Source organism: Gorilla gorilla, chromosome 1 (assembly GCF_029281585.2).
Source record: "Gorilla gorilla gorilla isolate KB3781 chromosome 1, NHGRI_mGorGor1-v2.1_pri, whole genome shotgun sequence".
NCBI classification, from domain to species: domain Eukaryota; kingdom Metazoa; phylum Chordata; class Mammalia; order Primates; family Hominidae; genus Gorilla; species Gorilla gorilla.
Window position 1 is genome coordinate 230,555,636 of NC_073224.2, and position 27,738 is coordinate 230,583,373.

Here is a 27,738-nt window from a genome sequence, read left to right on the forward strand (position 1 = left end):
TACATACCCTCCACTGCCTCCCATGCTTGCTTCCCTGCCACCGGAATGCAGGCAAGGCAAGTCACCTTCCTCCTCCTTGAGAACTTTCCCAGGTGAGTAAATATCTCAAAAATAGAGCACAAAATACTTACAAAGGCCAACTTCTAGCAATTACTAGCAAAATACATTTTTCTTTTTTTTTTTTTTTTTCTGTGAGACAGGGTCTTTTTCTGTCAGCCAGGTTGGAGTACAGTAACATGATTTCAACTCACTGCAGCCTCAACCTCCCTGGGGAGGACTGCTTGAGCTCAGCAGTTAGAAACCAGCCTGGGGAACACAGCAAGACTCCATCTCTAAAAAAAATCAAAAAATTAGCCTGGCATGGTGGTGTGTGCCTACTCAGGAGGCTCAGGCAGGAGAAGCCCTTGAGTGCAGTAGTTTGGGGCTGCAGTGAGTCATGATCACGCCACTGCACTCCAGCCTGGGCAACAGACACTCTGTCTCAAAAAAAAAAAAAAGAGAAAAGACTGTAAATGGTATTTTCTCAGGGAGAAAAAAAAGGTTGCGACCCTTCAATTCTCCAAAGCCAGGCAGTAATTATATCTTTTTTAAAATACAAGGAATTTTACAAACTGTAGTTAATTGTGTTTTTTGCATCTAATTGATAACATGAAGACCGTTAAACATGCCTAACCCCATTCTGCCAGCTGGTGAGAACTAAGGACCAAAGGCATAAAACTGCCTAATTAAAGTGTTTTCTTAAGTCACCCATAATACTTAAAATATTAATATTATTACTTCAAATTAGAATAATAAGGGGCCAGGTGTGGTGGCTCACACCTGTAATCCCAGCATTTTGGAAGGCTGAGGCGGGCCAATCACCAGAGCCCAGGAATTCAAGATCAGTGTGGCAAAACCCCATCTCTACAAAAAAAAAAAATACAAAAATGAGCCAGGTGTGGTGGCACATGCCTGTAGTCCCCACTACTCAGGAGGCTGAGGTGGGCTGGGGAGGCTGAGGCTGCAGTGAGCCATGAATGTGCCACTGCACTCCAGCCTGGGTGGCAGAGTGAGGCCTTGTCTCATGAATAAATGAATGAAGCAGTCCACCTGAAAGTGAAACAGAGACCAGACCATGTGCAATGGGTGAGTGAAGTGCTACCCCAGGCCCCATCTTCTCAAGCTCTCTACACAATGAGCAATCGAGTAGCTAGCGCTGGCCAGGATCCCAGCTGCACCTGTTTCCAGCTGGGTTATCTCTCTGAGCCTCGATTTCCCCATTTATAAGAAAGTGACAAAATATTTCTTATCTTATAAAATGGTCATCAGAAATAAAGGTAATATAACAAACAACTAGAATTAGTATGTATTTATCAGCTTATAATTTATCCCCACCCACTACAATACAAGCTCCAAGAGAGTAGGGATTTGGTCTAGTTTATTCACCGCTGTATTCCCAGCAACTATGACAGTACCTAACTCCCAGAGAGCACTCGGTAAATATTTGCTGAACAAATGAAAAGTGTTTACTTGACACACAGTAAATAGTCTTTTTTAAAAAAATAATTTCAGCCTAGCAGTTTTCTCCATCCCTTTGCTCTTTTAATCTTCCTCTTAGGCTCAGTTTCCCCTTTGTGTAGGGTTCTGCTTTATCTAAATAATATGAATGTGTACAAAAGCACTAAAAAGCATCTCACGTGTCATCTAATTGTGAAATTAGGAGCAAGAGAAACCAAAAAGATCAAGAGCCTAAAACTGCCAAACATTACATGGCAGAGAAACATGCTGAGTGTAGAATAATTTTAACTGCATTCTGTTATTTAAAGAAGGTTTCCTGCTGCAGAAACTTTATGCCCTTTATAACCAAAAACATCCCAGGGGATAGAAGTGGATGGTATGGTCTCCATTCTCATCTTTGATCCTACTTGGTTCAACAGACAAGATTAACTTAGATGACTAAACATCTACTACTTCTACTTCTGGTTTTGTTTTGTTTTGTTTTTTTGAGACAGAGTCTTACTCTGTCATCCAGGCTGGAATGCAGTGATGCAATCTCAGCTCACTGCAACCTCCATCCCCAGCTTCAAGTGATTCTCCTGCCTCAGCCTCCCAAGTAGCTGGGACTACAGGCACGTGCTACCACACCCGGCTAATTTTTGTATTTTTCGTAAAGACAGGGTTTCACCATGTTCACCAGGCTGGTCTCAAAGTCCTCACCTCAAGTGATCTGCCCACCTCGGCCTCCCAAAGTGCTGGGATTACAGGCATGAGCCACTGCGCCTGGCCAGCATTCACTACTTCTAACACTATTCCATAAAACTGATTCTGGTAACTTTTGCCCCATGTTGGCTGGGTGTGGTGGAGGAAGGCTTGAAGCCAGGAGTTGGAAACCAGCTTGGGCAACATAACGAGACCCCATTGCTACAAAAAAATTTTTTAAATTAGCTGGGTGTGGCAGCACACGCCTGTAGTCCTAGCTACTCAGGAGGCTAAGACAGGAGGATCACCGGAGCCCAGGAGTTCAAGGCTACAGTGAGCCATGATGCTGCCAGTGCACTCCAGCCTGGGAAACAGTGAGATCTTGTCTCAGAATACAGAAAGGAAAGAAAAGAAAAAGAAGGAAAAAAAAGAAAAGAAAAAATGATGAAAAGGTGGCCTACGAGACATTTTCACAAGCATTTTTTCCAATTGGCATTCATTAAAATTCTCCCACTCACAACCCATTCTAATCATAACATTTCAAGCCAAAAGATGCTTTATTCATGTTTCCCTAAACTAGAAATCACCAAACCTTTTGGCACAAGGACATCTGTTCAAAGTAAAAACATGCCGGGTGCGGTGGCTCACACCTGTAATCTCAGCACTTTGGGAGGCCAAGGCAGGTGGATCCCCTGAGGTCTGGAGTTCAAGCCCAGCCTGACCAACATGGAGAAACCCCATCTCTATTAAAAATACAAAAATTAGCTGGGCATGGTGGTGCATGCCTGTAATCCCAGCTACTCGGGAGGCTGAGGCAGAAGAATCGCTTGAACCGGGAGGTGGAGCTTGCGGTGAGCCAAGATTACACCACTGCACTCCAGCCTGGGCGACAAGAGCAAAACTCCATCCCAAAAAAAAAAAAAAAAAAAAAAAAAGAGAAAGGTAATATTACAGACACCAAGGGAATGGGTACTGTTCCAAAAAAAATGCCCCGCAAGTGTTACCATGGCTAGACTGGAAGAGTCTACAATGTTACCCAGCATGCTGCTGGCATTGTAGTAAATGAACAATGGCAACAGTCTTGCCAAGAGAATTAATATGCATATTGAGCACATTAAGCGCTCTAAAGGCCAGCATCATTTCCTAAAACTCATGAAGGAAAATGATCAGAAAAAGAAGAAAGCCAAAGAGAAAGGTACCAGAGAAGCACACTGTGTGAAAACCAATGGGAAGAAGCCTGAGCTGCTGGAACCTATTACCTATGAATTCATGGCATAAGAGGTGTGAAAAAAATAAAAGACCTCTGAACTGTCAAAATGTTTCTCTTCATTGAGTAGAAGTGTGGTGTCCCCTCGCCCAAAGAACTATTTAAAGCAAATTTTAATTGTGTCCTAATTCATTATGCCATGTCTTTACTATTCAAATTTAATGTATTTCTTGCTGAAAGATGTGAGGTGGCTTACTGTGCAACAAATTACTCAATTGGTTAGAAAACGGCCAGATATTACTTACAAAATATTTGTATTGGTTTGAAGATAGTCCCTCTAAATCATCATGGAAGAAATAAAATAGCTTACAAAAATAAAAATTAAAAAAAGAATATGGAAATAAATGTTTATGTGTCAAAAATCCTCTCTTAAAAAAAAAAATCTAGTATTTCTAATTACTACCCCAACAACAAAAAAAGACTTGATGAAGGAAAATGAGTTATCTAAAGATTCAATATCAGCTGGACATGGTGGTTCACACCTGTAATCCCAGCACTTTGGGAGGCCAAGGCAGGAGGATCACTTGAACCCAGGAATTCAAGACCAGCCTGGGCAACATAGCGAGGCCTTGTCTACAAATAATAAAAGAATTAGCCAGGCATGGTGGCATCACCTGTGGTCACAGATACTTAGAAGGCTGAGGTGGGAGGATCACTTGAGCCTGAAAGGTCGAGGCTGCAAGTGAGCCGTGATCATGCCACTGCACTCCTGCACTCTAGCCTGGGTGACATAGCAAGACCTTGTCTCAAAAAAAAAAAAGTTTTCAAAATCAGCCATGCAGCGGGTAGGGAGAGCATTAAGAAAAATAGCTAATGCATGCTGGACTCAGTTACTAAGTGATGGGTTGATAGGTGCAGCAAACCACCATGGTACACGCTTACCTAAGTAACAAACTTACACATCCAGCACATGTACCCCAGAACTTGATTGTGCCACTGCACTCCAGCCTGGGCGACGAGCAAAATTCCATCTCAAAAAAATTAAATAAAAAAATCAATAAATAGGCCAGGCGCAGTGGCTCACGCCTGTAATCCCAGGACTTTGGGAGGCTGAGGCGGGTGAATAACAAATTGCTGCTGTGTACAAGCCACCCACTTTATGGCATTTTGTTATAACAGTCCAAATGAACTACGACATCTACGCAGGCATATATCCACCCACACAGAAAAAGTCAATGACAACCAAGACCAGCTACAGAATGTTCAGGGCCCCATGACAAATGAATATGCAGGCTACCTTGTTCAAACGTATTAAGAATTTCAAGACAGCAACAGCAGAGCATTAAACCAAGTGTGGGGCACCTCTGCCTGCAGTCACATGCCTGTGAAGCTGGCCCTGGTGACAAGTATAGACACAGGTCTAACAAAAGACCATGATCACAGACATGACTCCTGAGGAGTGCCTGGCACGATGGGTGCTCAATATGATCTACCCGGACATCTTAGAAGTTCAATTCCCAAAAACGTCCATTAAAGCAGTGTGCTACCTCATCTAGTCAGAAAATCTAACTAATTAAATCACCACTGACCGGGCCCAGTGGCTCATGCCTATAATCCCAGCATTTTGGGAGGCTAAGGCCGGAGGATCATTTGAGCCCAGGAGTTCAAGACCAGCCTGGGCAACATAGTGAGACCCTGTCTCTACAAAAAAAAAAAATTAAAAAATCAGCCAGGTATGGTGGCATGCACCTATAGTCCCAGCTACTCAGGAGGCTGAGGTGGAAGGATTGCTTGAACCCAGGAGGCGGAGGTTGCAGTGAGCCAAGATGGCACCACTACACTCCAGCCTGGGTGACAGAGCAAGACCCCGTCTCAAAAAAAAAAAAAAAAATGACACTATTAGACATCTAGAATTTATACACTGACAGGGAACAAAGAAGCAATATGCATTGAACGTGTCATGTTTAATTAGAAAGGTAAAGTCACTTCTCAATCTAGGACCCAAAAGATACCTCTTTTCCCAGTCTTGATACTGCTGCCAAAGAACTGGACAAGATGCCAAAGATTTAGCAGCTGTTGAGTAGTTAATACAATGACATCCAATTCAGAGATTTTCTCCCCCTGCTGGGAGGGGTACAATTCTTTCAGAAGACAAAAATAAGTCATCTGATGGGAGTAAAGTGTGTCACCTCAGGCTGTATTCTTTAGTCCTGATATGCAGAACATTTCTCCTGGGACTCCTCGGGTCCCCTTTCTGCACACTCTTCTTTCCCTTTCAAAGCTCTACACTCCACCTTCACCCTCTTAGTACATTCAGGCCACCAATCACTCCACGTTTTAGAAAAAGTGGTAGCAGTGTGGCTCAATACAAAAGATGGCCCCTGGGTAAGAAGAGATTTTTGGAACTAATGGGTCGGGGGAGAGGATTCCAACGCAACCTTTCACATAAGCCATGGTCTATTTGCTACCTTAACTAGTAAGATACCACTATTTATGCTGTTGGCATTATTATATGCAAAAGATTTGTTAGATGTTATATGGCCACCAACTAAAACTCCAATTATACACAATTCAATCTTACTTTGAGAACTAACTTGTCCCAAGAATCCACTCGGCCAGGTCACTACACCATGCACACTTCACATCACTCCAATTAATCTGAAGAACAGTGCTACGAGATGGTATTCCATACCCCCATTTTATAAGTGAGGAAACTGAGGCTCAGAAAGATTAAGTACTTTCCCCAGAATCATCCAATTTGTTGCTCCAAATAAAATCCAGGTAAGAGCCAGAACAGTGGCATGCCTGTAGTCCCAGCTATTCAGGAGGCTGAGGCGGGAAGATCATTTGAGCCCAGGAGTTTGAGGCTGCAGTGAGCTATGATAATGCCACTGCACTCCAGCCTGGGCCATAGAGCAAGTCCTGTCTCAAAACAAAAAGCAAACAACCAAAAAAGCCTGCAGGTATGTCTGACTCTGAATTAGAACTCTGATAATGAGGCTTTTTTCATCAAGTGCCTACCTTAACCTAATTAACACAACTTAATGCAGCAAACAAATAAACTATTGCAATACAAGAACTGGGAGGCAGACCAGTTGTGGTGGCTCACGCCTATAATCTCAACACTTTGGGAGGCCAAGGAGGGAAGATGGCTTAAGGCCAGGAGTTGGAAACCAGCCTGGGGAACATAGTGAAACTCCACCTCTATTAAAAAAAAAAAAAGGGTCTCCCTCTCCCTCTCCCTCTCTCCACGGTCTCCCTCTCCCTCTCCTCCCTCTCCCTCTCCCTCTCCCCACGGTCTCCCTCTCCCTCTCTTTCCACGGTCTCCCTCTGATGCCGAGCCGAAGCTGGACGGTACTGCTGCCATCTCAGCTCACTGCAACCTCCCTGCCTGATTCTCCTGCCTCAGCCTGCCGAGTACCTGCGATTGCAGGCGCGCGCCGCCACGCCTGACTGGTTTTCATATTTTTTTGGTGGAGACGGGGTTTCGCTGTGTTGGCCGGGCTGGTCTCCAGCTCCTAACCGCGAGTGATCGGCCAGCCTCGGCCTCCCGAGGTGCCGGGATTGCAGATGGAGTCTCGTTCACTCAGTGCTCAATGGTGCCCAGGCTGGAGTGCAGTGGCGTGATCTCGGCTTGCTACAACCTCCACCTCCCAGCCGCCTGCCTTGGCCTCCCAAAGTGCCGAGATTGCAGCCTCTGCCCGGCTGCCACCCCGTCTGGGAAGTGAGGAGCGTCTCCGCCTGGCCGCCCATCGTCTGGCATGTGAGGAGCCCCTCTGCCTGGCTGCCCAGCCTGGAAAGTGAGGAGCGTCTCTGCCCGGCCGCCATCCCATCTAGGAAGCCAGGAGCGCCTCTTCCCGTATGCCATCACATCTGGGAAGTGAGGAGCGTCTCTGCCCGGCCGCCCATCGTCTGAGATGTGGGGAGCACCTCTGCCCTGCCGCCCCGTCCGGGATGTGAGGAGCGTCTCTGCCCGGCCGCCCCGTCTGAGAAGTGAGGAGACCCTCTGCCTGGCAACCGCCCCCTCTGAGAAGTGAGGAGCCCCTCCGCCTGGCAGCCGCCCCGTCCAAGAAGTGAGGAGCCCCTCCGCCCAGCAGCCACCCCATCTGGGAAGTGAGGAGCGTCTCCGCCCGGCAGCCACCTCGTCGGGGAGGGAGGTGGGGGGGTCAGCCCCCCCCCGCCCCGGCCAGCCGCCCCGTCCGGGAGGGAGGTGGGGGTGGTCAGCCCCCCGCCCGGCCAGCCGCCCCGTCCGGGAGGGAGGTGGGGGGGGTTAGCGCCCCGCCTGGCCGGCCGCCTCATCCGGGAGGTGAGGGGCGCCTCTGCCCGGCCGCCCCTACTGGGAAGTGAGGAGCCCCTCTGCCCAGCCAGCCCCTCCGTCCGGGAGGGAGGTGGGGGGGTCAGCCCCCCGCCCGGCCAGCCGCCCCGTCCGGGAGGGAGGTGGGGGGATTAGCCCCCCACCTGGCCAGCCGCCCCGTCCAGGAGGTGAGGGGCGCCTCTGCCCGGCCGCCCCTACTGGGAAGTGAGGAGCCCCTCTGCCCCGCCAGCCGCTCCGTCCGGGAGGGAGGTGGGGGGGTCAGCCCCCCGCCCGGCCAGCCGCCCCGTCCGGGAGGGAGGTGGGGGGGTTAGCCCCCCGTCCGGCCAGCCGCCCCGTCCGGGAGGGAGGTGGGGGGGTTAGCCCCCCGTCCGGCCAGCCGCCCCGTCCGGGAGGGAGGTGGAGGGATCAGCCCCCCGCCCGGCCAGCCGCCCCGTCCGGGAGGTGAGGGGCGCCTCTGCCCGGCCACCTCTACTGGGAAGTGAGGAGCCCCTCTGCCCGGCCAGCCGCTCCGTCCGGGAGGGAGGTGGGGGGGTCAGCCCCCCGCCCGGCCAGCCGCCCCGTCCGGGAGGGAGGTGGGGGGGTCAGCCCCCCGCCCGGCCAGCCGCCCCGTCCGGGAGGGAGGTGGGGGGGTCAGCCCCCCGCCCGGCCAGCCGCCCCGTCCGGGAGGGAGGTGGGGGGGTCAGCCCCCCGCCTGGCCAGCCGCCCCGTCCGGGAGGGAGGTGGGGGGGTCAGCCCCCCGCCCGGCCAGCCGCCCCGTCCGGGAGGGAGGTGGGGGGTCAGCCCCCCGCCCGGCCAGCCGCCCCGTCCGGGAGGGAGGTGGGGGGGTTAGCCCCCTGCCTGGCCAGCCGCCCCGTCCGGGAGGTGAGGGGCGCCTCTGCCCGGCCGCCCCTACTGGGAAGTGAGGAGCCCCTCTGCCCGGCCAGCCGCCCCGTCCCGGAGGGAGGTGGGGGGGTCAGCCCACCGCCCAGCCAGCCGCCCTGTCCGGGAGGGAGGTGGGGGGTCAGCCCCCCGCCCGGCCAGCCACCCCGTCTGCGAGGGAGGTGGGGGGGTCAGCCCCCTGCCTGGCCAGCCGCCCCATCCGGGAGGTGAGGGGCGCCTCTGCCCGGCCGCCCCTACTGGGAAGTGAGGAGCCCCTCTGCCCGGCCAGCCGCCCCGTCCAGGAGGGAGGTGGGGGGGGTCAGCCCCCTGCCCGGCCAGCCGCCCCGTCCGGGAGGTGAGGGGCGCCTCTGCCCGGCCGCCCCTACTGGGAAGTGAGGAGCCCCTCTGCCCGGCCACCACCCCGTCTGGGAGGTGTACCCAACAGCTCATTGAGAACGGGCCATGATGACAATGGCGGTTTTGTGGAATAGAAAGGTGGGAAAGGTGGGGAAAAGATTGAGAAATCGGATGGTTGCCGTGTCTGTGTAGAAAGAGGTAGACATGGGAGACTTTTCATTTTGTTCTATACTAAGAAAAAATTCTTCTGCCTTGGGATCCTGTTGATCTGTGACCTTACCCCCAACCCTGTGCTCTCTGAAACATGTGCTGCATCCACTCAGGGTTGAATGGATTAAGGGCGGTGCAAGATGTGCTTTGTTAAACAGATGCTTGAAGGCAGCATGCTCGTTAAGAGCCATCACCACTCCCTAATCTCAAGTACCCAGGGACACAAACACTGCGGAAGACCGCAGGGTCCTCTGCCTAGGAAAACCAGAGAACTTTGTTCACTTGTTTATCTGCTGACCTTCCCTCCACTATTGTCCTGTAACCCTGCCAAATCCCCCTCTGCGAGAAACACCCAAGAATGATCAATAAAAAATAAAAAATAAATAAATAAATAAATAAATAAGTAAATAAAAAAAGAATAGGAGTCCTGAAAAGACATGTTGTATCACTGCATTCATTCATGCATTGAACAAGTATTTGTTCTGAGCCACTCTGTGCCAAGCCCTGTGCTAGGACTTGGATACAAAGCAGTAAACAAGAATAGCCAGGAGTTTATATCCCAGTAGGAGCTACACCAAGTGAATAAATAATTCAATGCAGTGTGGTTAATGTTAGGAGAGAAGTGATTTTAATGAAACCCCTTTCCCATTCCTCCAACTTCTCCCTATCACCTACTCCTTCAGCTGCTGCAGACCCTTAGTGGTTTTGGAGAGCTTGGGGTCACACATTTGGCTATGCCTGATATATCTCAAAACCTTTCAGATCAGGCCAGGCACAGTGGCTCACGCCTGTAATCCCAACACTTTGGGAGGCCAAGGCAGGCGGATCACCTGAGGTCAGGAGTTCAAGACCAGCCTGACCAACATGGCAAAACCTGGTCTCTACTAAACATACAAAAATTAGCCAAGTGTGGTGGTGCATGCCTGTAATCCCAGCTACTCGGGAGGCTGAGGCAGGAGAATTGCTTGAACGCCAGAAGTGGAGGTTGCAGTGAGCCAAGAGCACCACTGCACTCCAGCCTGGGTGACAAGAGCAAGACTCTGTCTCAAAAAAAACCAGCCTTTCAGATCAGCAAGCAGCTACCAATATCCCATATTTGCCATCTTCAGTTTTTCTCCAATGTTCTCATATTTCTATCATCAATTTCAAAAGAATGAATGTAACAGAATTTGCCCAGAGTAAGAAGTAAATGAAACATTTCTCTTCACCACAGACTTATTTTTCTAACTTTTTTTTTTTTTTTTTTTTTTGAGACAGGGTCTTTTGCTCTCTCGCCCAGACTAGAGGGCAGTGACATGGATCGTGGCTCACTGCACCCTGGATCTGCCGGGCTCAAGCGATTCTCCCACCTCAGCCTCCCGAGTAGCTGGGACCACAGGTGCATGCCACCACACCCAGCCATTTTGGACATATGGGGTCTCCCTATGTTGTCCAAGTTGGTCTCAAACTCCTGGACTCAAGTGATCTGCCCACCTCGGCCTCCCAAATTGCTGGGGTTACAGGCATGAGACACTATGCCCAGCCAACATTGTTTTCTAATTTAAAAAAATTTTTTTTTTTTTTAGAGAAAAGGTCTTATGATATTGTCCAGGCTGCCCTCAAACTCCTGGGCTCAAGTGATCCTCCTGCCTTGGCCTCCCAAGTAGCACGGATTGCAGGCATGCATCATTGCGTCTGGCTACAGTGTTCTAAATGTCAAAATCCTAATCATCTTTAAAGACTAATTCAAATCTTCCCAGTCCCCTCCCTACATTCCCCATCAGAATTAACTGCCCCATCAACAGTACCCGCTTTACGGAAATGTCTATTTAGCACTTGAAGTCTAGGTGGCTGTGTTCCTGTGTCCCCAGCTGGAGCCTGAGGTCACTGAAGGTAAAGACCAGGTCTTTATCATATTCGAGCAGCATCTCCACATACTCAGCCCTCAGTACCTGGCACAAAGCCCAAAAATATTTGTTGAAATTAAGCAAACAAATTAAATAATATTCAAGTCTCCTACTCTGAAATATTTGCCACTCAACTATTTTTTTAAGCTCTAAAAACTATAATATGATCCAATGTTCCCCATATTATGTCTCAAACTTTATTATTTGAAACTCTTCAGGCCCAAAACCTCATGCTAGGAATGATATACAAATATATCTCTACGTCTTTACTTCCTCCCTTGGGGAAAGAGAGAGAAACAGAGTGTTGAATGAATAAAGAAAGTAGTGATTATAGCAGAGAATGGGAAAAGTTAAAACAGAAAAAGATAAGCTCACTACATTTTCCTGTCACCTCTAAAACCCATGGCTTCTGCCAACTACAGATGGCTTCCCAGTGCACCCCTGGAGCCTACACCTCACTCCTGAGCTCCCTCCCCTCTCCTCCCATTCTCTCTTGAACTTGCTCCAGTCAGCAATGAAATCAGTCTTGTCAAGGTAACCAAGGGCCTCCATGTCGCCAAATCCCATAGTCACGTCTTGGTCCTCCTCTAACTTTATCAACATTAGACACAGTTGAGCATTCCCCCACATCACGAAATACTTTCTTCCCCTGGACACCAGATTCCATGCTCTCTAGACTATCCTCTAACCTCAGTGGCTGTTCCTTATCAGTCTCCTTTTCTGAGTCCTCCTGATCTCCCAACCTTTAATTGCTGGAATGGATGGAGGCTCAGTCCTCTTCTCTTCCGCATTTATGCTCACTCTCTAGGTAAAATCTGTCCATTCTCATGATTTTAAATACAATGACAACTTCCAGATTAGTATCCCTAACCCCAACCTCCCCCAAGAACTGCAAACTCCTATACAACCTACTTCACATCTCCACATGGATAAAGAACAGGCAGCATATTCATAACATGTTCAAACCAGATGACAACGTCTCCCTCCCAATCTTCTAATTTTCCCCATCTCAGTAATGACAATTCCATTTTTTGAGCTGCTTAAGCCCAAATTCCTGGTATCCCTGTGGTAGAAAAGCTAGTTGCCTCCCAAAACGCATTCAGGCCGGATGCAGTGGCTCATGCCTATAATCCCAGGGCCTTGGGAAGCCAAGGAAGGAGGACTGTTTGAAGTCAGGAGTTCAAGACCAGCCTGGGCAACATAGTGAGACCCTCGTCTCTAATAAAAATTTAAAAATTAGCTGGGCACAGTGGCACACACCTCCCAGTTACTCAGGAGACTAAGGCAGGAGGATCACTTGAACCCAGGAGTTAGAGGCTGCACTGTACTCTAGCCTGGGTGACAAAAAATACCTTGTCTCTAAAAAAGTAAAATAAATAAAATGCATTCAACCATGTTTGCATTTGAGTGTGGCCAGGAGACTAAGATCTAGCCAAGGAGATGTAAGTAATGATATATGGGCCAAGGGCGGTGGCTCAAGCCTGTAATCCCAGCACTCTGGGAGGCCGAGGCGGGTGGATCATGAGGTCAGGAGATTGAGACCATCCTAGCTAACGTGGTGAAACCCCATCTCTACTAAAAATAGAAAAAATTAGCCGGGCGTGGTGGCGGGTACCTGTAGTCCCAGCTACTCGGGAGGCTGAGGCAGGAGAATGGCGTGAACGTGGGAGGCGGAGCTTGTGGTGAGCCGAGATCACGCCACTGTACTCCAGCCTGGGCAAAGAGCGAGACTCCATCTCAAAAAAAAAAAAAAAAAAGATATATGAAGCTTTCTGGCCATGCTCTTATGGGATAGAACATGCCCTCTCCTCCCACTTGAGTCCCTTCCTAAGGACTGGGATGCACATTTCCTCAAAGAAGCTGGAGCAGCCCTCCTGGCCTATAAGCTAGAGGATGACAGTGCACAAAACAGCATGAGTCTGGCCCCCTAGCAGGCATGGAGTTACTAAGCCAGCTCTCAGCCACCTACCCAGATTTTCACTTGAAATAGAAAAAAATCAACTTCTATCTTGTTCAAGCCATTATTATTTCCAACCTCTGCCACAACAGTCAAATCAATATCCTAACTAATACACAGAATCTGGAAGCTGGAAGTAATCAACCTTAACAATACAAATACGCAGCATTGGATTAGGGGTCAGCATGGGCACAGATACTGTAGGATGGAAGAATGGCAACCCTCATAGATCACAATAAAACATTTGGCAAAACCCGTGATAGCTTAGAAAACAGCCTGCATGCCAACATGGCCTGTAATTCTAGGGGAACTGGTCGAACAATACAAAATTTGGTGCTTACTGGCTAAGAAGTCCCGCAAACATGAAGCAGACTCAAGCCAAAGCTTGCCAATTCGCATGCAAAGATGAAAGGGAATACAGTCTGCCTGAGGAATGTCCGTGGTCTACAATCAAAGTTTTCAGAGTCTAGTAATTTGGAGCTAAGTAGGGTTGAAAAAGCCTACTCCTTCAATATCCACAAGAAGCAAGCTGGAGAAACTGTTTAGCCCTACAAAGAGGATAGCCTCCAATGTCCACTTCAGATCTGACCCCAGAGGAAAAGAAACACAGAAAAACTCTCCAGAAAATAAAGTCAGAGGCTACAGAGGGCCAGGCACAAGGGAGCTCCTCCAAGAGACCAGAATCAAGGTTGCCAGAAACGCGAGGTCAGAACCTCACAGTACTGCCAGGGGAGGAAGCACTGACAGCTCAGCCTGGCAGGAGTTGACAATGGCTATGGACCAGCGCAGAGTATTACTCCCCATTCTTCCCTTTTCCAAACAGGACTTTCTACTTCCATTATCCTAACCTCTCCACCACTGTATGGGGGACAGCAGAGCCCCTGATAACTTTATTTTAAACTAAAGATTCCTGGAATGTACATCACCCAGGGATTCTGGACTCTGAAGCTGATCTGGGGTTGTCTCCCTCAGGAGAAGGGTTTGGAAAGAAAGGCATAGACTGTTCTCCCTTTCTGATGTGAGAGAACGTATAGCTGAACACATGGCTGCCCAAGAAAAACTATTTCTCAGCCTTCCCAGCAAGTAGCTGTGGCCATGTGACTTGGGTTCCAGCTAGTGAGAGGTAAACAGGAGTGATCTGTGCAACTTTCAAGCTGTGCCATGAAGAGGCACATGACCTCCTCTCCCCTCTCTGGCCAGAATGCAGACATACAAGGGCCAAAAGATGGAAGCCATATGGTAGGAAAGTAGGTACAAGACAGAAGGCACCTGGGCTCCTAATGAGCGCAGAGCTGCCATACCAGCCCCGGCCTCCTACCCAGACTTCTATTTAGAGAGAAATAAACATCTATCTGGCTTAAGCAGCTGCCACTTCATGTCTCTCTGTTACAACAATCAACTCGATGATAACCTAACTCATCCCTGCACCTTCGACTCCACTCTTTCATACTCCACATGCAACCCACTACCCAATCCTATTGGCTCTACCCACAAAATGTATCTGACCATCTAGTGTTTGACCCTTTCTCCCCCTCTCAACCACTAACCCCAGTTGGTGGCCCTCACATCATCTCTCCCTGGGACTCCTTCGATGGCCCCCTTTCTCTCTGCTTTTGCTCTTTCTTCCTTATCTATTCTCTTCACAGCAGCCAGAATGCCCAGGAGGGCAGAGATTTCTGTTTTGTCCACAGGTGTACCCTCATGGTCTAGAACAACGCTGGACATAGACCATATTTCATCAAATATGTCAGACTGTAGACTGTACCATTATTTTTCACCACCAAGAAAAACAAAATACGGCACATTAAACCACGACAAAATGCCTGAACAACAGACAAGGACAGAGTTGTCATCAGTTACACCAGGCTCTCATAGCCCTGAAATTTCTTTCTGAGGAATTTGGAGTGTCTCTGACCTAAGGTTGCATTGCCTGAGTGTGAAATGCAATCCTCCTAACTGTATGTTCAGTTACAAAATGTGACATGGCTTCACACACTTATGGATTTCGGCCTCTCTGAAGCTCCCTAATGCAGGGGTCCCCAACCCCTGGGCCACAGACCAGTACCAAGCAAGCACGCGAGTGAGGGAGTGAAGCTCCATCTGTATTTGCAGCCACTCCCCATCATTCGCATTACTACCTGAGCTCCGCCTCCTGCAAGATCAGCAGTGGCATTAGATTCCAATGGGAGCATGAACCCTACATTGAGTTCTGCACGCGAGGGATCTACATTGCGCCCTCCTTATGAGAATCCAATGCCTGATGATCTGTCACTTTCTCCCATCACCCCTAGATGGACGGTCTACTTACAGGAAAACAAGGTCAGGGCTCCCACTGATTCTACATTATGGTGGGTTGTAAAATTATTTCATTCTATATTACAATATAATAATAATAGAAATAAAGGGCACAGGCCAGGCGCGGTGGCTCATGCCTGTAATCCCAGCACTTTGAGAGGCTGAGGTGGGTGGACTGCTTGAGCTCAGGAGTTCAAGAACAGCCTGGCCAACATAGTAAAACTCTATCTCTATCAAAAATACAAAAAATTAGCCGGGCATGATGGCGTGCGCCTATGGTCCCAAGTACTCAGGAGGCTGAGGTGAGAGGATCGCTTGAGCCCAAGCGGCGGAGTTACAGTGAGCTGAGATCGTGCCACTGTACTCTAGCCTGGGTGACAAAGCAAGACAGGCGGGCGGCGGAAGGAGGGAAGGAGAGAGGGAGGGAGGGAAGGAAGGAAGGAAGGAAGGAAGAGTAAGGAAGGAAGGGTAAGGAAGGAAGGAGCACAACAAATGTAATATGCTTGAATCATCTCAAAACCATCCCTTCCCCTCCCACCACCACCACCCATGGAAAAAGTGTCTTCTACGAAACCAGTCCCTGGTGCCAAAAAGGTTGGGGACCACTGCCCTAATTCACTTGGTGGTGTTTGGCAATTAAATGTGGAACTGGGCCAGGCGCGGTGGCTCCCACCTGTAATCCTAGCACTTTGGGAGGCCGAGGCAAGCCGATCATTTGAGGTAAGGAGTTCAAGATCAGCCTGGCCAACAAGAGTAAAACCCCGTCTCTGCTAAAAATACAAAAATTAGCTGGGCATGGTGGCATGCACCTATACACCTATAATCCCAGCTACTCGGGAGGCTGAGACACGAGAATCGCTTGAACCTGGCACCTGGCAGGTGGAGGTTGCAGTGAGCTGAGATCCTGCCACTGCACTCCAGCGTGAGTAAGAGCAAGACTCTGTCTCAAAAAAAAAAAAAGAAACGTGGAATTGTGGTCACTCCCCCAACAACAAACATTTTCTTTAGAAACAGCAAATGGACACCCTACCGTCCTGTTTCCATTCCTCTCTGTATACAAAGTAACACTTGCTTTCATTGCTCAATCTAAGTGTAATTTTTTGGAAGGCATTTAAAATGGCAACTAATTTTAACATCGTAGCACTCAACTGAAGGGGTGATTACATGAACAGGTATAACCAGGTTCACACCTAAACAGGAAATGACAACTATGTCACAACTGCCACCTGGCCAACAGTGATTACACCATCTATTTATAAGAAGCATCCCGGCCCAGCGCATTGGATCACGCCTGTAATCCCAGCACTTTGGGAGGCTGAGGCGGGTGGATCACGAGGTCAGGAGATCGAGACCATCCTGGCTAACACGGTGAAACCCCGTCTCTACTAAAAATACAAAAAAAATTAGTCAGGCTTGGTGGTGGGCGCCTGTAGTCCCAGCTACTTGGGAGGCTGAGGCAGGAAAATGGTGTGAACCCGGGTGGCGGAGCTTGCAGTGAGCCGAGATCGCGCCACTTCACTCCAGCCTGGGTGACAACAGTGAGACTCCATCTCAAAAAAAAAAAAAAAAAAAAAGCAGCATCTCAATTTCAAAGATATTAAAATGTGATGAAAACAAGGGGGAGGAGAGTACATCTCAGAAATGATTGAAAAACAGTTGACATCTCAGTAAGTCTTTACTGAAAGTTGGCCGGGTGCGGTGGCTCACACCTGTAATCCCAGCACTTTGGGAGGCTGAGGCCGGTGGATCACCTGAGGTCAGGAGTTCAAGACCAGCCTGGTCAACATGGTAAAACTCCAACTGTCTGTGCTAAGAATACAAAATTAGCCGGGCATGGTGGTGCATGCCTGTAATCCCAGCTACTTGGGAAGCTGAGACAGGAGAATTGCTTGAACCCAGGAGGCGGAGGTTGCAGTGAGCTGACATTGAGCCACTGCAGTCCAGCCTGAGTGACAGAGTAAAACTCTCTCTCAAAAAATTAAAAAAAAAAAAAAGAATGAATGACTTTACCTCCTGCCACTGCGCCCCTTGCACAGCAGGCTCTAACCATGCTTGCCTCCTTGCTATTCCTGGAACAGCTCAAGAATGAGTTTACCTCAAGGCCTTCTGAACCTGCTGTTCCCTTTACCTGGGAACATTCTTCCCCAAGCAAGCTCCCAGCCATCCCTGAAATTCTTTTCAAGACCACCTCCTCAAAGTGCACACGTTACACATATCTGATTGTTCTCTGTACCTGGAGGCCACAGAAATACTCTGTAACAATACTCCATCCCTAAGTATTTCTCTTCACAGCACTTCTCATCAAATGACACCTTATGTGAACATGTTTGTTTGTTTGTTTCTTTGCTTTTGAGACAGTCTCGCTCTGTCGCCCAGGCTAGAGTGCAGTGGTGCAATCTCAGCTCACTGTAACCCCTGCCTCCAATGTTCAAGCTATTCTCCTGCCTCAGCCTCCTGAGTTGCTAGGATTACAGGCGTGCACCACCACGCCTGGCTAATTTTTGTATTTTTAGTAGAGACAGGGTTTCACCATGCTGGTCAGGCTGGTCTCGAACTCCTGACCTCGTGATCCACCCGCCTCAGCATCCCAAAGTGCTGGGATTACAGGCGTGAGCCACCGCGCCCGGCCATGTTTGTTTTTTATCCCTCTCCTCCCAGTAGGATGAAGCTCCATACAGCAACGCTTGTCTGTTATCAGGGATGCAGCTAGTAAACTGTAAGCGCTGTTGAATGAACCGTTTACAGGAAGACATTTCCACTAGATACTACAAGTGCCGTGTGAGAAAATACACTTTGCACAGAGAAGTCTTTCTGCCTTCTTTCCCTACAAGAGCTTGGGGCTACTAGATGAGCTCCACTCTCAGCAATAACAAACGGGAATGAAAGTCCACTGGAGGGCTGGGCCTGGCGGCGGGTGCCTGTAATCCCAGATACTCGAGGGGCTGACCCAGGAGAATCGCTTGAATCCAGGGGTCAGAGGTTGTAGTGAGCCAAGACAGCACCACGGCACTCCAGCATCATGCCTGTAATCCCACAGCTTTGGGAGGCTGAGGTGGGTGGATCATTTGAGGTCAGGAGTTTGAGACCAGCCTGGCCAACATGGTGAAACCCCTCTACTAAAAATACAAAAATTAGCCGGGCAGTAGTGGCATGTGCCTGTAACCCCAGCTACTCGGGAGGCTGAGGCAGGAGAATCACTTGAACTCGGGAGGCGGAGGTTGCAGTGAGCAGAGATTGTGCCACTGCACTCCAGCATGAGGACAGAGCGAGACTCTGTCTTAAAAAACAAACAAATGAAAAGTCCACTGGGGCTTCCACTTCCTATCTCAGAAGGGACAGTAAGAATGCTATAAATGTGGCCGGGCACAGTCGTTCACGCTTGTAATCCCAGCACTCTGGAAGGCTGAGGCGGGGGGGATCACCTGAGGTCAGAAGTTCGAGACCAGCCTGGCCAACATAGAGAAACCCCATCTCTACTAAAAATACAAAAATTAGCTGGGCATGCTGGCGGGAGCCTGTAATCAAAGCTACTTGGGAGGCTTAGGCAGGAGAATTGCTTGAACCCAGGAGGCGGAGGTTGCAGTGAGCCGAGATCACGCCATTGCACTCAAGCCTGAGTGACGAGAGCGAAACTCCATCAAAAAAAAAAAAAGAATGCCAAAAAGGTTACAGTTGGCTGAGGTTAGTTTTGTTTTAGAGGTAGTAAAGCGATAGAAAACTCTGGAGTCAGAACCTGGATTAGAGTCCAGGTTCTACCACTTACTAGTTCTGTGCCTTTCAATAGATTAATTTCTATTAGCCTCCATTTTCTTATCTGTAAAACAGGGGATAAGGATGCCAACCTTGTGAAGCAAGTTTATATCCTTATTATCATTCTCTGTCTCTTGTCTACAATGAACAAAAGGAGAGGAAAGGGCCTGGCAGGATACATCCCACTGTCCTCCCAGGCTTAAGAAAGAGTCCTGGTTATAAAGTGAACGGTAGCAACTATCTTCTGAGGAAAAAAGGGACCTCAGGTCCTCAGGCCTGTTACAAGGGAAGAAATGGTCAAAGAGGTGGGGATGTTAGGCCGGGTGCGGTGGCTCACGCCGGTAATCCCAGCACTTTGGGAAGCTGAGGCGGGCAGATCACCTAAGGTCAAGAGTTTGAGACCGGCCAAGCCAATATGGAGAAATCCTGTCTCTAATAAAAATACAAAAAAATTAGCCGGGCATGGTGGTACATGCTTGTAATCCCAGCTACTCGGGAGGCTGAGGCAGGAGAATTGCTTGAACCTGGGAGGCAGAGGTTGCAGCGAGCTGAGATCGCGCCATTGCACTCCAGCCTGGGCAACAAGAGCGAAACTCCATCTCAAAAAGAAAAAAGAAAAAAGAAATGGAGATGTTAGAGCACCAAGGCCAGAGTGGGGGTCTACATGTGGACTCACCTTTTTGGTGGTCCAAAATTAAACTTGTAATCTCAGCACTCTGGGAGGCTGAGGTGGGCAGATCACTTGAGCCCAGGAGTTTGAGACCAGCCTGGGCAACATGGCAAGACTCTGTCTCTACAAAATATACAAAAATTAGCCGAAGGCCTGGCGTGGTAGGTCACACCTGTAATCCCAGCACTTTGGGAGGCCATGGCAGGCGGATCACCAAGGTCTGGAGTTCAAGACCAGCCTGGCCAATATGGTGAAACACCGTCTCTACTAAAAATTTAAAAATTAGCTGGGCATGGCTGGCAGCTACTTGGAAGGCTGAGGCAGGAGAATCACTTGAACCCAGGGGGCAGAGGTTGCAGTGAGCTGAGGTTGCGCCACTGCACGCCAGCCTGGGCGACAGAGGGAGACCCTGTCTCAAAAGAAGAAAAAAAAAAAAGGAAACATGTGCTTTCTCCAAAATGTGCTGCTTCTCTGGAATTCCTTATTCAACCCCTATCTATCCTTCTCCATAGCTAGAAACCAAGGTGTCATTTCTCCATCTCTCCTCCCCTCTCCTCCCCTCCTTCACAGCTAACTGATCATCAAAACTGGGTTAACCACAGTCCTTGGTATTTTTGGTGTCTGTCTGCTCCCCTCCATTCCCACAGGCAATGCCTTAGTTCCCTTGGACTCCACTGCCTCGCTCCTATACAGCAACAACAGCCTCCTAATATGTCTTGCAGTCTGCAGCCACCTTCTCCCAAACTACCCTTTACTCCCTTGCCACCCATCTTTCTAATCTCTTAAAATCCCTAAAAGGCATTTTACAGAGAAAGTTCAAACTCAGCCACGTGCAGTGGCTCATGCCTGTAATCCCAGCACTTTGGCAGGCAGAGGCAGGTGGATCACTTGAGGTCAGGAGTTTGAAACCAGCCTAGTCAACATGGTAAAACCCCATCTTTACTAAAAATACAAAAAAAAAAAAAAAATCAGCAGGGCATGGTGGCATGCACCTGTAATCCCAGCTACTTGGGAGGCTGAGGCAGGAGAATCACTTGAACCCGGGAAGCAGAGGCTGCAGTGAGCCGAGATCATGCCACTTCACTCCAGCCTGGGCAACAGAGCGAGATTCTGTCCCAAAAAACAACAACAAAAAGAAAGTTCAAACTCCTAAACGTTTCTGACAGCCCTCCAAGATTAGGTACCTGCCACACACCTGAGGTAAAACCCACCTCTCCAGTCACACTACTTGCTGCTGTTTCTTGAGCTCCCCAATTTCGAGCCAGTTCCCAGGGCAACTGCTACTCAGCGTTAAGTATCACTTTTTCTTGAAAGTCTTCACTAAGACCCTGCCTCTCCCGGGGTCCCTTCTCATGTTTCTTAAGTGAGCTGTGCATACCTCCACCATAGCACCTGGCACTATTCTATAACTGTTGGATTCCTATCAATCTCCTCTACTCAAATTTAATTATAATTTCTTTTTTGTTTGTTTTTCTGTGTGTGTGTGTTTTTTTTTTTTGTTTGTTTGTTTGTTTTCAATGGAGTCTTGCTCTGCCTCCCAGGCTGGAGTACAGTGGTGCAATCTCGGCTCACTGCAACCTCTGTCTCCTGAGTTTAAGCAATTCTCCTACTTCAGCCTCCTGAGTAGCTGGGATTACAGGTGCGCACCATCACACCCAGCAAATTTTTGTATTTTTAGTAGAGACGGGGTTTCACGTGATCCGCCTGCCTCGACCTCCCGAAGTGCTGGGATTACAGGCATGAGCCACCGCGCCCGGCCCCAACTCCCAAATTTTTAACGCAACAGGCGTTTAAAAAAAAAAAATTGGGAGTGGGAGGACCAGTACCAAAAGCCCTGATCACATCATGAATGCATTCATGCAAAACAGCACTTCTACAGAAAAACTATGTATATCAAAACAGAGTGGGTCAGTGTTACGTAGGATATTGATACAAAAGCTGTGGTGAATTTATGTCAGTTGTTGAGCAGTAGAATAAAGAGGACTTTCGAGTCAAGAGCACTGGGTTTGAATTCCAACCCCATCACTTCTAAGCCAGGTCGCTATGGACAAGTTACTTAACCTAAATCCCAGTTTCCTGACTTGTAAAATTAGGAAAACAGTACCTGCTTGATTATAATGTTTTCTCTAATGAGAAAGAGCTATCAAGTGCCTGGCACAGAAAAGGCTCCTAAGGCTGTTGTTTAATGTCAATTTTCTTCCACTTACAGAACCCTGCTAAAAAATCCAAGGTCACATATTCTGCATTTGGGAAGGAATACTTAAAACACTTTCTAAAATCTTTTTTTTTTTTTTTTTTGAGACGGAGTTTCGCTCTTGTTGCCCAGGCTGGAGTGTAGTGGTGTGATCTCGGCCCACTGCAACCTCCGCCTCCCGGGTTCAAGCAATTCTCCTGCCTCAGCCTCCTGAGTACCTGGGATCACAGGCATGTGCCACCACACCCAGCTAATTTTGTATTTTTAGTAGAGATGGGGTTTCTCCATGTTGGACAGGCTGGTCTCGAACTCCCGAACTCAGGTGATCCACACGCCTCGGCCTCCCGAAGCACTGGGATTACAAGCGTGGGCCACTGCGCCTGGCCAACACTTTCTAAAATCTTGACCACACCCTGAATCCCAGCCAACCATCTTGCAGATGAACTAGCTCATAAAGAAGAGTTAGGAGAGAAAAATCACTTATGCAATCTCATTACCACTGTCGAAAAACAGTTTAAAACACCTACTTGGCTGGGCATGGTGGCTCACGCCTGTAATCTCAGCACTTTGGGAGGCCAAGGCGGGTGGATCACTTGAGCCCAGGAGTTTGAGACCAGCCTGGGCAACATGGTGGAACCCTGTCTCTAGAAAAAAATACAAAAATTAGCCAGGTGTGGTGGCATGAGCCTGTCGTCCCAGCTTGGGAGGCTGAGGTGGGAGGATCACTTGAGCCCAGGAGGCAGAGGTTGCAGTGAGCCAAGATCATGCCACTGCATTCCAGACTGGGCGATAGAGCCAGACCCTATCTCAAAAATAAACACACCACCTACTCACAGCACCACCTTGAGATACGAAAAACAACACATGAGTAGGTTATAGAATTAATATACTGTAAATAATGATGCCTTGGAATGTAGGTTCCTGAAGAGAATGAACTTAGTCATGGTTCTGCAATGAACCTATAGGCAGTGAACTATAGGGCAATGAACTCACTGTAATACACTATATAAATAACAAACAACAATGAAGTTAAAGTACTCTACTTAAAAGCACAGGACTACCAGGCACGGTGGCTCATGCCTGTAATCCCAGCACTTTGGGAGGCCGAGGCAGGCGGATCACCTGAGGTCAGGAGTTCAAGACCAGCCTGACCAACATGGAGAAACCCCATCTCTACTAAAAATACAAAATTAGCCGGGTATGGTGGCGCATGCCTGTAATTCCAGCTACTTGGGAGGCTGAGGCAGGAAAATCGCTTGAACCCAGGAGGCGGAGGTTGCAATGAGCCAAGATCGCGCCATTGCACTCCAGCCTGGGCAACAAGAGCGAAACTCTGTCTCACAAAAAAATTTAAAAAGCACAAGAATTCTAGGTGATCTATGAGAGGGACCAAAAAGTGCACATAATTTAAAAGTTCCTAAAGCTACCAGTCTGGTTATACCAGCCTTTTTCACGGACTGTATAATCATACATTTTCATTTTGTTAAAATATGAAACTCTGCCTTAATTTCCTAAATTAGATTAAAAGATCACCGCCTTGCCTGTTTTAACCCTGAAATATAAGCTTGAAGTTTCAATAATATAAGTGTATTATTTTGTAATCAAATCAATGTCACCTACCATATCTGACACAAGTTTTCAACTACAGAGTAACAATACAAAGGCAAAAGCTTTGGAAATGTCTCATGAGAACTGCTTACCTAACCTCAAAAATTTTTAATTGAATTAAAAAAAAATTTTAAAGATTTTTTCCCAAAATAACTATTTGTCTGGCTCCCACTTTCGGAGGCTGAAGTGGGAGGATCGCTTGAGGTCAGGAATTTGAGACCATGCTGGGAAACATGGCAAGACCCCCGTCTCTACAAAAAAAAAAAAAAAGATTTTTTAAATTAAAAACAAACGAATATTATTTGTTCTAGGTTCTGCTGAGAGTAAAATTAACAGTTATTGAACCAGCCCTTTGTGTTCTGGACAACTAATTTGTTGAAGATAATTTTACATTGATCCTGTATTAGTGAATTTAATTTTTTTCATTTATTTTAATATTCTGTTGACCTTGAAAAAAGTTTCTTCTATTTCTTCCACAAAGATTACATGTGTTCCTCATGTGGTCACAAAAAAAAGTTACACCTTCCTCAAGGACTGAGGAAAGTGAAGAGACACATTTTAGATTATACAATATCTTCACTGGTCTGTAATACCTCACTGGTTTGAAAAGAATTTTTTGGTGAAAACTCAAGTATGCAAAAGCCTCTAAACCAAGGACTATTAACAGATCATCAAAAAAAAAAAAAAAGTAATTTATAGGAGTAAAGGACTACTAAAAAACTACCTCGGCCGGGCGCGGTGGCTCACACCTGTAATCCCAGCACTTTGGGAGGCCGAGGCGGGCGGATCACGAGGTCAGGAGATCGAGACCATCCTGGCTAACACGGTGAAACCCCGTCTCTACTAAAAAACACAAAAAATTAGCCGGGCATGGTGGCGGGCGCCTGTAGTCCCAGCTACTCCGGAGGCTGAGGCAGGAGAATGGCGTGAACCCGGGAGGCGGAGCTTTGCAGTGAGCTGAGATCGCGCCACTGCACTCCAGCCTGGGCTACAGAGCGAGGCTCCGTCTCAAAAAAAAAAAAAAAAAACAAAAAAACTATCTCTGGCCGGTCACGGTGGCTCATGCCTGTAATCCCAGCACTTTGGGAGGCCGAGGCGGGCAGATCACAAGGTCAGGAGATCGAGACCACCCTGGCTAACACAGTGAAACCCCGTCTCTACTAAAAACACAAAAAAATACAAAAAACTAGCCGGGAGTGGTGGCGGGCGCTTGTAGTCCCAGCTACTCCGGAGTCTGAGGCAGGAGAATGGCGTGAACCCGAGAGGCAGAGCTTGCAGTGAGCTGAGATAGCGCCACTGCACTCCAGTCTGGGCGACAGAGCGAGACTCCGCCTCAAAAAAAAAAAAAAAAAAAAAAAAAAAACAGTATCTCTGCCTTCAGAGAAATTACTCACTAGAATTAACATTAATGAAAAACGGGGGAGGTAGAGAAACTTTTAAAAACCACATAAAACAGGCCAGGAGCGGTGGCTCACGCCTGTAATCCCAACACTTTGGGAGGCTGAGGCGGGTGGATCACGAGGTCAAGAGATGGAGACCATCCTGGCCAACAGGGTGAAACCCCATCTCTACTAAAAATACAAAAAATAGCCGGGCGTGGTAGCGGGCGCGTGTAGTCCCAGCTACTCAGGAGGCTGAGGCAGGAGAATGGTGTGAACCCGGGAGGCGGAGCTTGCAGTGGGCCAAGATCGCGCCACTGCACTGCAGCCTGGGCGACAGAGCAAGACTCCGTCTCAAAAAAAAAAAAAAAAAAAAAACCCACATAAAACAAAGCGATTCTAAGGAGATCTCTTGATATTTCCTACCGAATGAAAGAAACTGTGTAATATTCTCTTCACTTAAGATTACATTTCTGCTGTATTTGAAAAAAACAAAGTAACGCCGAATGGGCAGTCCTGATTTTCCAAACCAAGTATCCAAGTATCACAATCAACAAAATCATTTGCTTCCTTTCCTACCTGACCCTTAACACACCACTGCGTGTCCTATCCCTGGAGAATTTCAGTCCCTAAGTAAACACACTCTGTAGCTAAAACTGGAGCATGGAAGTCTTGTAGTACAATCAACTTGATGGATGACTGCTTTCCTAATACTGTAGGGAAGTTTACATGATGAACCAGTGAAGAAATGTGGAGGTAGGCTAAAGAGGGTATGGCCAGTAGGGGTCCTGAAAGGGAAGCTCCTAATTTGCAAAAAGGAAGAGAAAAGGCAGTAGAATCATAGGAAATTCCTTGTACCCTAATTGCCACTGCTTTTTGGTTTTGTTTTTTTTTTTACGACAACCTAATTTATTAAACAATCTTTAAAACATCAAGAAGTAGATCTGTATAACTCCTTTAAGAAATGAGAACAGGAGAGAGTTTAGAAAGTCATTTGCTTCCACTTGCTTCCCGTTCAGTCTCTGCTACAGCAAAACACAAGTTTGAAAGATTCAAGAAGTAGGAAAAGATAGAATGTAACAGAAGAATGCCAGAAGTCATTAGTGGTCTATTAAGTACTAGAATATAACTGGAATTCTCTAAACTGTGGAGAAGATACATATTTTGTTAAATATCAAAGAATCTGTCTGTAAACCACCCCTCAAGCAAAAATATATGTTTAATCAGCTTATACAGTGAAATAACCACACATATCTGGAATTTCAAATGCTTTCTTTAAAAATATTCACCCACCATACATTCTCATTCCATCCAAAGTTGTTCTTTAAATTCCTGAAGACACAGACACACACACACTTTAACTTGATGTAAATCTCGCCCTTCTTGTTTGCATACCCTGAAGAAAAGAATAAACACCTCAAGATGCTCTCTCCTCTTGTTCATACCCTAAAAGAACACTCGGAAAGAAGCAAATGGAGTTCAGAATGAAGAAAGAAGGCAACAGAATAAAGGAGAATAAAACCAGAGACCCTATCGGGGAGTCACGTTATTCTTGGAAAATATCATCTCCGTTCCTTCTCCAAGCCCAAAGGCCAGACAGCACTGGCGCAATACCATCCCTGTCCAAAGCGCTAACGAGTTGCCAACTAATCCCTCAAGGTGTCCCCCAACCTCCTCACCTCATCAGCGCTCAGCTCCTCCATCGCTTTCCTCTTAATGGTGAAAGGCGTTAAGGAGAGATCCTTCTGTTCTCGAGACCACGGCGGGAGGAAGGAGAGTGGAAGGTGTCTATCAGGCTGTCTGGTCCCCCGAATGGGGGAGGTTTCAGAATTGCATAGTCAGAGGTTAAAAAATAAGAACACGAGAGGCACTAAACTGCCTTGGCTTCGGTCACTCCAGTCGCCCCAGAGACTACTACAGCCGCTTGTTCCCTGAGCAGCCTCCTTTGGCCGCCACTGCTGCTGCTACAGGGTTATCTTAAGGCGCCACTTATTACCCTCTGCTTCCCAGGTTACCCAGCTAGGCAGCGCGGTCTCCAGTTCGTCTCGTGCCCCAAGCCTGCTGTGTCTTCGTGATAGTGGCGCGGTAGCTGCGTTCCTACAGCAGATCCTGCTCTCCTTCCTACCCTTTGCCCCTGGCGGGAACTGGTCGACTGCAGAGTGGATACCCCGAGGTAAGGCGACCCCACAGCCGTCCTGGCAGAGCCCAGCACTGTAAGGGAAGCCCCTCCCCTCCCAAAGCAGGCCGGCCACGCCCCGCCTCCACGCCGGAGCCCGGGTAGGGGGGAGGGGGAGGATGGGATGCGCGTAGCTCTCGCTGGAAGAGTAAATCCTCCTACCCCTCCACCCCTACTCTTTCCCCCTCGCCCCACCAACTATTATTCATCAAAACAACAGGGCGGCCATCTTTGAAAGGGATCACGTGACCCCCGTCAGGGAGGCGGGGCTTCTGGCGCCGGGACGTGGCAGCCAATAGGTCGCGGGCGCCCCGCCGCCGAGTTCCTCTCGCCTGCGTCCTCTCCCCGCCTCCGTCCCACCCCGTCCCGCGCAGCCGCGCCGGACGTGGGGAGGGGCAAAGGGCGGCTGGCGGCTGGGCGGGGCGTTGCCATGGCGACCGCGCTGGGGCGGCGGGCGCGGCAGGCCTGAGCCAGGTAGGCTGGCATGGGGAGGGACGGCTCCCAGACTCGCGCCGGGGAAGATCCACCAGAAGGTGGCGCTGGCCCGCGGCCCGGGGGCCCGCAGCGCCTCCGTTGTTCCCAATCGCCTGCTTTTCTGTGACTTGGGGGCCTAGAAACACCTCATCGTTCCCACTGGACTGTGCGCGCCCGCCGCCTAAGCGAGGGAAAAGAAAACGGAAAACGTCTTCTTGACCCCG

The 27,738-nt window shown here is 48.5% G+C and overlaps 1 protein-coding gene across 3 annotated transcripts in view; it reads right to left on the bottom strand.

Annotated features, from left to right (window-relative positions):
• The window catches only part of UBE4B (ubiquitination factor E4B), a 149,487-nt gene extending 122,072 nt beyond the window's left edge, over positions 1-27,415 (bottom strand). For 2 of the 3 annotated variants that reach the window (XM_019010846.4, XM_019010842.4), the window contains exon 1: positions 26,544-27,365. In XM_019010846.4, coding sequence (XP_018866391.3) covers positions 26,544-26,567 — 24 coding nt within the window. In that variant the 5' untranslated portion in view covers positions 26,568-27,365. Of the gene's footprint in view, positions 1-26,543 lie in introns of all 3 variants that reach the window. The other variant, XM_019010852.4, reaches the window with a different exon arrangement.
• Positions 27,416-27,738: the final 323 nt, after the last annotated feature.